Source organism: Anarhichas minor, unplaced genomic scaffold (assembly GCF_050575085.1).
Source record: "Anarhichas minor isolate MPS153535 unplaced genomic scaffold, ASM5057508v1 ptg000026l, whole genome shotgun sequence".
NCBI lineage: Eukaryota > Metazoa > Chordata > Actinopteri > Perciformes > Anarhichadidae > Anarhichas > Anarhichas minor.
Genome location: NW_027466472.1, coordinates 765,933 through 778,175, shown reverse-complemented (window position 1 = coordinate 778,175; position 12,243 = coordinate 765,933). Strand labels below are relative to the sequence as shown.

The window sequence follows — 12,243 nt, the reverse complement described above, 5'->3', positions numbered from 1 at the left end:
ACACAAGTTTCTTTTTTTTCCCAGTACTTATGAAATTGTTCTTGTGAAATGAGAAATGATTGAGTGTGATGAAGTATCTCTGGATGGTGCAACTCGTTGGTCTTCAGTTAAAGAGTTCAAACAGTCAGTTAATGTGAAGTTAAACCTGCCTCCAATTAATTCAACTGAGCTATCTTTCTCTGTCCAGGAGTGCACTATATATTATATATATATATAACCTTTGTAATGTTGACTCAAAATGAAACTGAAAATGAGAGAGAAAAAATCCGTGACAGTCATTTAAAAAAAGTATTATTTATTCATCTGCTCATTCATTCATTTAAAACAGCTGAACTTTGTACCATCTGACGCTTGTGTAAAATGCCTTTTCGTGCAGATTCATGAACGTGGCAGTAAAAGAAGCAGTACGATCTGGACAGAAGTTAAAATGTGTTTGTCTTGCCGAGCCGTCCATTGGCCTGTTCGGCTGTCAGTCATTTCACTTCAGCCACCTCTGGAGAAGTAAGAAGACGTGATCCCGGGCCAGAGCCAGCTGGGGGAGATCCTGGCTCCTGGCAGGGTACATGTTGGCACAATGAGCTGTTCCTGGATCAGAGAGAACAACATATATGTATATAAATATAAGAAAAGCAGTCAAACTGAGATTTTCTGAGAGCAATTATCCACCTAATGAAGTTAGAATTGAACAAGTGAGCCATTGTTCAACGCTGAAACCGTTGCTTGGCTTCTGTAACGTGAAGCAGTCACAAATGAAATCCAGTCTTCAGTTAACTGATTTTAAAAGTTCCTCAAGTGCTTATTATCGATAAACTCTAGTCAAAGGACTGTCTACCTACACGACACCTGCTATGATGACTACACACAAAGAAGAACAGGGACAACTGGACTGTAATCAGATGTCTTCTATGATCTTGGCTGGAGTTTTCTACTTAAATCTCATTCTACTGATATCAACGTTGTAAAAATAATAAACAGACCAATTGGGAACTCTGTTTCAACAAGTAGTGAAAGGGAAAAAAGTCGCCCCCCTTGATGTGGACGTCCGGTCAGTGTTGATGGTGAATGTAGTCGATTGAATATATTATACATTGACCCATAAAGATGAGCTCGCGGCTGCAAAAATCTGTTGCTCTTCCTGCGTCCAGTGGCGTCATTTTAACGTGACAGTGACGTAGTTGGGAGGCGAGGAAGAGCGGAAGGCTGCTCGGATTTCTAGTGTCCGCCTCTTGGTAGCTAGTGGATCTAGATGCTGCTCAAAAACAGAACTTCCTGTTCTCTTCTCTTCGCTTGTGTTGCAAACTAGCTACGTGTCCAACAGCAGATGCAGCGGAGAGAAGCCTGAGGCTGTGGAAGAGGACGTGGCCGACGGGGAACCCTCGGGGCGTCAGCAGCTCGCCCGCAATGCATCCTGGTACATGTCGGCACTGAGCGCACGTGAACTAAATCTAGCACGCACTAATGAATTGCTTCCGTCGACTACATTCACCATCAGCGCTGAGTGGACATCCACATAAAAAAGGTGGCGAAATTTACCTTTAACACAAAGAAGCTTTGACTCATAATAAACATTTTTAAATCTTATTTCTAGAAGACAGTATAACGTCACCCTGCTTTCTCACCTTTGATGAAAACAGCAGGGAGGTCGGGTGTGATGTCCTGAGTGACTCCCAATGCGTGCCACGGGTCAATGGAGCCGTTGGGCAGAACTATTCTGGTGGAGCGGATGTCGTAGCCGCCGTAATACTCGTTGGTCTGAGCCACGGCCTCCGCCAGCTGCTCAGCGCTGACGTTGTAGAAGTCTGCACACTGTTTCACGTGATACCTAGAAGAGAGCAGTGAGAGCGGAGGTGAAAACGTACATTTATTAGGCAGAGACAGGCGATGTTTGGTGTACTCACACTAGAGGGAAGCCCGTGAACGGTTGGTTGGGCGAGTCGGTGCTCTGGTAGAATCCAAATTCAGTGCAGGTCTGGTAGACCCACTGTCTCCCTGAATACACACAAACACAAGTGACCCGTTAGCCAGCAGAATCAGTTGGTTTGTATAAACCAATGCACTAACTAGCACAGAGCAGGGGAAGATGACTGTTTGTTTGTATTCACTTTTTTCGTTATTCAGCCCAAATGAAGAGAGGAAAAAGTGCAACTGAAACCCACAAGACGGGGGGGGGGGGGGGGGGGGGGGGTTGCTAAAAATAGCATTGTCATGCTTAGAGTAGTCTACTCAAGGCTAAATAAACCTTGGTTGTTTTAAAGCCTGATAAAAAACTAGTTTAATGTTCTTACTTTAAGAAAAAAAACATTATTTTGGGATTTCCACATCGTTCCAGGACTGTTTTTTAGGAGTTACGTGATGTAATTACATTGTTTGATGGATCTCCTTAGCCAGAAATTGCCTAGTTTATTTTTTCATATCCTAAAAAAAGCCTTCCGACAACACCCAGAAATGGGTTTTTGCTTCGTCATGACTGTGACCGCATCCCAAACTCCACACGTAACCGGTCTCGTTGCTGTGTTTTATTCTGGTCCACTGAGGCTACTGGTGTTTTTTCTACCTTCTACTGCAGCTGATTGCTCCTGTATTATGCATTACTGTTAGACGACAGTGGAAAAATGTCAATGTGACGTCACACTGTCTCTGTTATTCACCAAAAAACACACCAACCTGCCAACAAACTGGCCCCAAGTATGTAAAACATAGCTGGTGACATTTTAAAATAACCATGTCTGCACATACACACAGACAGCCCTTCCCAGTAAATACCCACCTCCCCCTGCAGCCGGCCCGTTCCAAGATGTGTCCGTCATGTCTCCGAGGTAGCTTTTGTAGCTGATGTTCACGCATTTGATAGAGAAGGTGTCCATCATGAGGCGGGCCACGGCAGCGTAGCGGGCGTAGGGATCCCCGAGTGAGGTGTCACCCATCACGCTGCACAGCACCTTGATGGTGATGTTGGTGCCCGTCACGCCCTAAAGAAGAAGAAGAAGAAGAAGGAAAAAAAAGCAAATGAGTTAAGATGATGTCTTATCAGGAGCGTAAATTTGATCTCATGATGAATGGTCCTTTTCTGCTGCTTGGGCTTTTATTGTGAAAGGAGACGTGAACTTGTGACATATACGTGCAAGAGTGAAAGAGTGCAACAAAGGGACCCGGCTTGTGTTGTGGGTTTCATGTCGAGGGAGTTTTTATGCGGACACATCCAAAGTGGCTTTTAAAGAGACCACTTCCTGTTCCAGCTCATGAAACTGAAGCTGGGAACCAGTCATCCTCAAAAGTCCAGCGTGAGGGCCAGTGTAGAAATGGGGGAGAGAGGGAGACAGAGAGAGAGAGAGAGAGAGAGAGAGAGAGAGAGAGAGAGAGAGAGAGAGTGAGATAGATAGAGGGAGTGAGAGAGGGAGAGGGAGAGATAGAGAGAGTGAGAGAGTGAGAGAGGGAGCGAGAGAGGGAGAGATAGAGAGAGAGAGAGAGTGAGAGAGATAGATAGAGGGAGTGAGAGAGGGAGAGAGATAGAGAGAGTGAGATAGATAGAGGGAGTGAGAGATAGAGGGAGAGATAGAGGGAGAGAGAGAGAGAGGGAGAGATAGAGGGAGAGATAGATAGATAGATAGATAGAGGGAGCGAGAGAGAGAGATAGATAGATAGATAGATAGAGGGAGCGAGATAGAGAGATAGATAGATAGATAGATAGATAGATAGAGGGAGCGAGAGAGAGAGAGAGATAGATAGATAGATAGATAGATAGATAGATAGATAGATAGATAGATAGAGGGAGCGAGAGAGAGAGAGATAGATAGATAGATAGATAGAGGGAGCGAGAGAGAGAGAGAGAGAGATAGATAGATAGATAGATAGATAGATAGATAGATAGATAGAGGGAGCGAGATAGAGAGATAGATAGATAGATAGATAGATAGATAGATAGAGGGAGCGAGAGAGAGAGAGAGATAGAGAGATAGATAGATAGATAGATAGATAGATAGATAGATAGAGGGAGCGAGAGAGAGAGATAGATAGATAGATAGATAGATAGATAGATAGAGGGAGCGAGAGAGAGAGAGAGATAGATAGATAGATAGATAGATAGATAGATAGATAGATAGAGGGAGCGAGAGAGAGAGAGAGATAGATAGATAGATCCCGGCCACCAAGATGTCGACACAATTAAAGTTAATTTCTGAACTTTGTGGAGACTTTATTTTTTATTCTGATTTTCAACCTGTATTTATTTAATTTACTTATTTCTACAAAAAAGTATTTGTGTACCCTGTCAAAGAAACTGTGCATAAAAACAATAAATGAACTGGTGACATATTGCACAGAATGCATGAGATGAATATAAAAATCAACAATTGTTGCAGACAGCTCTTGGACTTGTGAATAATTGAATGATCCCTTGCCCGTACAACAACCCACAATGCAATGCCAGGTATAAATGTGCCTCAAACTAAATGCTGGACTGAGGGTTGGAGGAGTGAAACAGTTGGCAGTGGTTAGTTGTTCCCACGTGCAGAAGGAGAGCCTCGTTAACTCTAAATGCATCCCTGCATCTCTCCGCACCTCCTGTGTGTAAAAAGAGGAACTTGTTCCACGACGTTACATAACGCCCTTTCCGTATTCTATAAAGCCCCCCATTGATAACCCCTCAACTGTGAAGCCACCGCGCGGCCTCTTCTGATTGAGTTACACCCTCGGTTCCTCAGTCCTTTCCCAAATTCCTCAGTGGTACCTAAAACCTGCTGGTTTGCTCCATACGCGGCCCTTTGTGTCAGCGAGGCAGAGCCGTTGGCTGCGTCGGGTCCGGGCTATGCGCTGTGGACTCCTCTCAGTTCTTTTATAAGCGTCTCTTTAGCTCGGGGCGACAGGAAACTAGAGAGACCACAGAGGCTTTTGTTACTTTTTCAGCTTATTGGTAACCGGACTCACGTCTCCTCGAGGCACCAGGAGGGACAGAGAGGGGATGGGATGAGAAGGAAAAAAAGGAGGGGAGCTGGTAAAAACAGAAAGAAAAGAGCACCACGGGAGGAAAAAGAAATGGGAATAGATGTACAGAAAGAGATAATAACAATAAACATGTTGATGAGACGTGTTGTGGGCACTACATCGCACCACAACGGAGACCTCTTCTGGAATAGGGCTGGGCAATATCATTCAATATAATTGTAGTACGGAGTAATACGAATTATGATTCACAGTTTGGAATCTGCAGGATTAGTTTTATCGGTCGGTTTAATTCCACTCCAGAGGACAGAATCTGTTCGTTGTGTGAGCTCGGGGACATTGAGAATGATATCTATATATCTGTCTGTTTTCTCCTGAAAGATAAAAAAGTCTTGGTTTTGCTGCATAGAAGAAAAAAACAACAACAATCCATCAGTTATATGACTGGCTCCCTACTCACTACTTCCCAAACACACATGCATCTTCACTAAAACCTTACTATTAAACTGTAAAACACTTCTGCACACGTTTGTACATGAAAATGCACGTGATTTTGGATAAATGAGACTTGGATTATACCGCACAAAGTTGTGTGCGAGTTTGTAAATTGATGTCTATCTCCGCCAGCAGGATCATGCGATGGGTCGTGGGACTGAGTGTGCTCCTCTGTGTCTGTCCGCGGCTAATCTCGCATTGTGCTGCAGCAAACTGCTAAATATTTTGTGTGGCCAGTTATGGCTGCATGCAGCCCTGGAGACCTGGCAGTATCCCAGGGCCCCCGGCTGCTAAACAATGCAGCGTTTCTTATGTTTCAGTATACTGCTTGGGCTGTCTGTAGCCCTCCTACACCTCATAGCTGCCTTCCACTCAACCACGACTGGATAAAAGGTCGACCCCTGACCTAAAAAGGCTCCGCACAAAGTCTACGCTCTCAGTCCCACATGCATGAATCATGTTAGATCTGATATATTGTTTGTATAACAGGGGATTTAGTGAACTATACTGGAATAGCTTCTCTGGTCCGTCTATAAAAATAATGTCCTGAAGCTCAGTTTCAGCTACTTTCATCCTGGAATTTTTCCCCCCCATCATATTTCTCTATTCATGTCAGTGTATGAATATTAAATTGTGGAGAGATTGTAGAGATAGATTTCTCTCACAATTGATGACATTGTGGCTAGAATTAATCAGCATGATTAGGGAGAAAGGGGCTTTATTGGAAATGACCCTTTAAAAGAAGAGCCTGAAAGACTGGAAGCAAGACGTTCCGTTAGTTTCATAGGAAATAAAGATGCAATAAAGGAGTTCAATGTCTGAGGTTGGTGTGAGCAACGAGCACTTAGTTTGGCATGAAAACAACCAAATCTGAAGACAGTATCTGCCCCCAAAATCCATGTTATTGTGTCTACTCTCACCTCAAACCCCCTGTTGTCTTCATTGTACTGGACCACATCCATGAAGTTGCCAGCCAGCGTTTCCAGGAAGTAGGCAGAGTCCATCTCTGTCTGGATCTGCAGTTTGGAACACAAGCTGGAGGGGGAGGAGGAGGAAGACGGAGGAGAGGATGCAAAGGGAGTAAGGAGGGGGATGAAGAAGAGGTGAAGGAGGAGGTGGGGTAGGAGGGGGGGGGGGGGGGGGGGGGGGGGCAGAGAGGGAAATGGGAGGGAAGTTAGACCAAAGCATTGGCAGTTGTACAGTGCATCGAGTTATTGTTTCTCTTTTCCTGTGTAGTCAGGAAATAAAACCTCAGGCTGTTTCAATAAACCAGCCAGTGTTTGGAGCTTCTTATGTACGAAAAACCAGCTCCACACAGCAGACGCACTTCTTCAGAGGATGTGTTGAACCACGGATGTGGGTAGATTGTGTTTACGTCTATCCACAGAGTTACAACTTATCTCTCCAAATACAGGAAGACAAACTTTGTTAGTGGCTCTGGGGAGAGCAGTGTTCGTTGGTCAGTCCACCACTTTGGTCCAAACTGAAACATCTCAGCAAACATTGGATGGAACGCCAAAACATTTTGTACAGGCAATCATGGTCCCCAGAGGATGAATCCCACTGACTTTGGGACTGTAGGTTGAAATGAGGGCTTTTGTGTGAAAGACTGAAGCGGTAAAAAGACAGACTCTTTGACCGTCTGCCTGACCTTGTTTGGGCAGCATATCAAGTCATGCTAATGTTAGAAACCATTCATGTGCACGTGATTCTTCCTTCACGATGAAATCGTGACGCAAGTGGTGTATCCTTTGAGGCATTGTGGTTTAGAAGCTGGACAAGCCTCTGTGTCTGCACGAGGACACGTCTGCATGATCTGCAAAAAAGATGTCCCATGTGGTCAGACACAAAGTCGAGGCTTTGGTGTGTCTCCAAGACAGTAACTAGCACTGTGAGAATAACTGCAGCGGTATAACAGACCATGTTGACTTACAGTCACTATGTCAACCTTAAATATGCAGAACACCACCAGAGAAAGACACAATGACTGTAGACGGAGCACAAGGCCGGCTGAGACAAACGTCATGCTTGACTGAAAATCTTGGAAGAAAATCAAGAATAATAATAATGTAACACGGAGCTGTAAAAAATAAATTATACACTGACAGAGAAAGTGGAGTTCTCTTGCTCATGAAGCCGCGTCGCCAGTGCCTACATGTACCAGGATGCATTGCATTGAAGCTGAATTATCCCGTCGTTCTTCACATACACCTGCATCACTGCCAGCTAGATGCAGCTGGTGGCGAAAAAGGTGGCGAATGTTCCCTTTAAGACGGAAAATCCTCCCAAAATAAAGGCGATACTCGTGCACATAATCTCACATAATTATTCCTTTACATCTATGAAAGTTTTTCGCTTTAAGCAACCTTACTTCATTCGTCAACATGGTCTTTGTCTGCACTTTCTACAGCCCGTTTTCCTCAGCAGATATTTGGATTTCATGGTCTAATCATTAACATCCACCATGCCTGCCTTACACTTTATATTTCCCACTCCCAGACCCTGGTGGAGTGCATGCTGGCTCACTGTTGGGGCTCGCTTAGAGACTTCAAATGAAACGGACACGGGTTTATTAGATACAGATATGTTCTAAATGAAAAAAACAAACAAAAACAATCTGCTGAGGAAATGGTCTATCGACAAATGATCTTATAATTTATGGAGATCATGATGTATTATTCGTCTCCCAGATCTTTTAAGATGACGTACTTCATCCAAGGCCTTGGTCAGCTCAAACTCTGCTATTTTTTCATAGGCTACAAAGAGTTTAGACAGCGTACTTGAAGTCTTTGGTGATGTTGTCGTAGGTCTTGGGGTCCTTCAGGCGCTCCACGAGGGCACTCGAAGCCTTTTTCACCATGACGGGGCACTCTGCGTTCTCCGAGGCCAGCGAGCGCCACACAACCTCCAAGTACTCTGGCACATAGAACGTAAAGACAGAGGGGAGGGCGGACACTTAAAAACAATCACACACAGGAACGCTGGTCAAACACACACACGGGGCTATTTTTGAGGCGCTGCAACAAGCACCACTTAATCTTCAGAGGGAACCCAGTTCTAGTCAAGTGCTTGTGAAAGTGTTTATTTTAAAGAGGTCTCGGTGAGGTCGAGAAGTGAATTTCACAGTTCATGAAACAGAGGAGAAGCTCCACATTACTAAATCTTAGAATGTTTCCACCTGGAGTGAAAACACAGCCTCTCGCTGGTAATAATGCTGACTGGGTGCAGTGTTGTTTCTGGGAAATAATAAACAGATACCTGACGTCAGAGCAAACCCACATGTTTTGTGTCTCGGATGGTTTATAGAAGTCAGAGCGACTGGTGTCTTCAAGATAGCGCTGTTGTGTCTGTGTGTGTGTGTGTATGTGTGAGTGTGTGTGTGTGTGTGAGAGAGAGATGGTGCAGGTCCACATTCAAAGCCACTCTGACCTCCATTCCCGCCCCCGCAGCCTTTCCTGCAGGAAAACAACGAGCTCGGGCCAAACACAACACAGATAGAGATCGAAACCTTTCCTCATCTCTTTCATCTGTCGGGGACTCAAAACTTCGCGAGACACGGAGCGAGACGTGGGGAATTAAAAGTCCATTTTTTTTAACGCAACGCTCGATGCGTTCTGCAGAGATGTTGATACAGGAGCTCAAATGTCTCCTTTAAATAACGGTTGTTTGGTGCATTATGTATTGCGTCTAAAGCTGCCTTAGATACACTTGAAACTTTAATAACAGAGTTATTTTAACATACTCTCAATTTGTTTCTTCATCACATTCTATTGTAAATAATATACTATTGCACTGTGTTTATTGTCATGCACCAATCGCTATGTGCAAACTTCGTTTCTGATTCAGAAGTGTGCAGTTCATTTCCTGACAGCAAACTTACATTCACTGTTTTTTAAATAGAGTTTGGTCTACCATCCAAAAAATGAGTGGCACATGTCTTTACAAGATGAGAATGCAAACCAATGATGTGTGTGTGTGTGTGTGTGTGTGTGTGTGTGTGTGTGTCTTAATACCTGGGAAGTTGACCGTGGCGTGAACAGGTGCACTGGTGGCCACGGAGGCGTGGACCAGGTGAGGGTACTTGAGCCTGAACCAGGCGGCGAGAGAACCCGGGTACGACCCGCCGAACGCCACCCACTTCCTGCTGGCCAGCCCCCGGGCCTCTGCCGTCACGGCGCGGAAGTGAGCCAGGTCGGCCAGCGCCTGCCGACTGCTCAGGAAACGCAGGCTGTCCGTGCTGAGGTCACTGAAACAGAGAGATGAGAGGGAGGCGTGAGCAAAATACTGTAGCTTTCAGTGAGCGTCCCAACATTCAGCCTGGACAGATACTGAATAATAGTAACTTTATTTATAGAGCTGCTTTAAACACAGAGTTTACAAAGCAGCAAAAACAAAGCAATAAAAACAACAAAAAGAAATAAAATAAAATAAAATAAAATGAAATAAAATAAAATAATTTTGTTCAATAATTTAGTAAAATCAACAAATAAAAATAAAGCAGTAAAGTGACGACTTCACATAAAAACCAGTCTGTAAAAATGTGTTTTAAGAAGTGATTTAAAAGAGATTACTCATTCTGAGAGCTTTATCTCTGCAGGCAGCTCGTTCCAAAGACGAGGGGTGCTGATGGCAAAAGCTCGATCACCTTTTAGTTTTCAGCCTCGACTTTGGAACAGCCAGAAGAGCCCCACCTGAGGATCTGAGGCTGCCAGCTGGCTCATAAGGGGGTCAACATTTCCTCTCTGTATGTCAGACCCAGACGTGCTTTAAAGTGATCAATAAAATCTTAAAATCTATTCTAAAACCAGCAGGGAGCCACGGAGACGTTCTTTAGAATGCAGGGCTGCCATCTGGTGGCACAGCAGCTACACCGGCATCAACACACTCCGGCATCAAGACACCAAACTGCACTTTCCTTTCATGATAACAGATTGACTTGATCTGCTATTTGTAAAGGATTCTTCATGTATTGTACTTTTTTTTAAAAGTGGAGAGGAGTGAAGCGTTCAATGCAGCTCGGGAAATAAAACTGAAGCAACACAATTGGTGCAATGTGTTGCTGAAGTTTGCAGCTATATCTTGTTTTTCTTTGGCGCAGACTAAAGTAGATCCACTTGGTTGCATCTTTTATTTTATTTTGTATTTGGCTTATTTTACTGCCCCTGCATGATCCCAAAATAGACATAAACCTTGATAATTAAAAACTATTGTCCTCTAGAATCAAAGGTTTTGTGTTTATTGGACAATATGTTAGCGTACTACCAGCCTGACAGGTCAAAGAGGAGTCAAGCTGATTTTAATCATGTCTCTAAAGCTAAAAACTATGAATTTGTTTGTCGTGTCAAAACTGATGTAGAATACATAAAGGAAAAGGTTTTGTGGCACCTTGTTGCTGTTATTTAATAGCCTGTCTGGCACCTGCCTGCCCAAAGACTTTAAATAAACGGATCTCAAACTAGACTTCGGAGTGAATAGAACGTCATACAAGGTGGAGAATTGTAAATCAGCAAAGGTTCAAACGCACGGGGTCGGGTGACTCTCTCCGTAGAAGCGATGCTCCAGCATCAAGCAGAGAGCTCCGAGTTTCTGGGCGTAGGTGAGCCAGGTCCCGTTCTGCATCCAGGCCGGATTGGCCGGACCCTCCCCCCCGATCATCAGAAACACCGGACCCCCCGGTTTGTAGAAGGCTTCATTCACAAAGTACCTCTGGAGGGGAGAGAGAGAGAGAGAGAGAGAGAGAGAGAGAGAGAGAGAGAGAGAGAGAGAGAGAGAGGAAGTAAAGAAGAGGCAGAGAGAAAGAAAGAGGAAGTGAAGAAGAGGCAGAGAGAGAGAGAGAGAGAGAGAGGAGGTGAAGGAGAGACAGAGAGAGAGAGTGAGAGAGACAGAGAGAGATGTTTACAGTGTAAAAAAAACTACAGACACAATTGCAGTGGTCAAACAATTAATTAAATTAGAAAATAACATGTTATTTTAAATTCAAATTGTCTGCCTTCTCTCCTGAAGCACAACTCGAGTGTTTCATAGTCATCCAGCCAAATGAAATCAACATGAATTGAGGTAATTTTACCTAAAAAGTGCACCTTGTTGCACTGTAGTTATTCTTTATGAGACAATAAGTTCGTGACTTGTGTTTGCACCATATGTACACAGACCAGACTTACCTGCTTCCACACTCTGCTGTCTGCACCATTGAAGTGATCCAGTCTCTGAGTGAACCACTGCTCGTCTAACACAGTCCTCTGGCTGGAGTAATGATGAAACCTCCTGAAGCCCCTGAACTGTCCCTCCCCGTTAACAAACACAGACAACAATACAAGTAAAGCTACGTTACGGAGAAGCGACCCTAACCCATGAAAAGCCATGTTGTTTGTTGTTAAACAACAGAAACGAGGAAGCAGTCAGGGGGCATGTGATTCCGTTCGTTATGATCATGTGATCAGATATGTTGCTACTTTAAATGACTCGCAAAAACGTGGGAGAAATGCACCTAAGCTCATTTCCACGTACCACAGGTGATACTTACAGGATATTTTCTCCATTTATGTTTTTCTAAATTTAAAAACGAATTATACGATAAGTATGTATTTAATTTTTTTTATAATGAATCGATCGACACTATTTTTGTTGAATGATTTGTTATGTGACATTACCGTATGGCCTAAAATATATCACCCAAAACGTGGATGCGTAATCAGCAACTCCAAAACCCGAGTTTTTTAAAACTATTTTTAACGTTAAACTAAACAATTTAAAAGAATATATTTAACCGCGAAGGTGTCACTCAAAGTTCCCGTGTTTTGCGCAGGACAT

At 43.9% G+C, this 12,243-nt stretch overlaps 1 protein-coding gene across 1 annotated transcript; it reads right to left on the bottom strand.

Moving 5' to 3' along the window:
* Positions 1-274: 274 nt before the first annotated feature.
* Positions 275-11,848, bottom strand: prss59 (serine protease 59, putative). Its single transcript, XM_076100952.1, has 9 exons — positions 11,595-11,848; positions 10,958-11,139; positions 9,447-9,679; positions 8,214-8,349; positions 6,354-6,468; positions 2,768-2,969; positions 1,899-1,989; positions 1,620-1,822; positions 275-585 (listed from the first exon to the last, which is right to left on the bottom strand). The coding sequence occupies exons 1-9, from the start codon at positions 11,793-11,795 to the stop codon at positions 479-481; spliced, it is 1,470 nt and encodes a 489-aa protein (XP_075957067.1). The 5' UTR covers positions 11,796-11,848; the 3' UTR covers positions 275-478.
* Positions 11,849-12,243: the final 395 nt, after the last annotated feature.

What these genes read in the sequence shown, in the direction of transcription:
- prss59 (XM_076100952.1), bottom strand. Translation starts at nt 11,795, where the DNA reads ATGGCTTTTCATGGGTTAGGGTCGCTTCTCCGTAACGTAGCTTTACTT. An exon ending in AACATCACCAAAGACTTCAA is followed by an intron (nt 6,469 to 8,213) that starts GTACGCTGTCTA and finishes CTCCCCCTCCAG; the next exon opens with CTTGTGTTCCAAACTGCAGA. An exon ending in TTCACGGGCTTCCCTCTAGT is followed by an intron (nt 1,823 to 1,898) that starts GTGAGTACACCA and finishes GCTCTCTTCTAG; the next exon opens with GTATCACGTGAAACAGTGTG.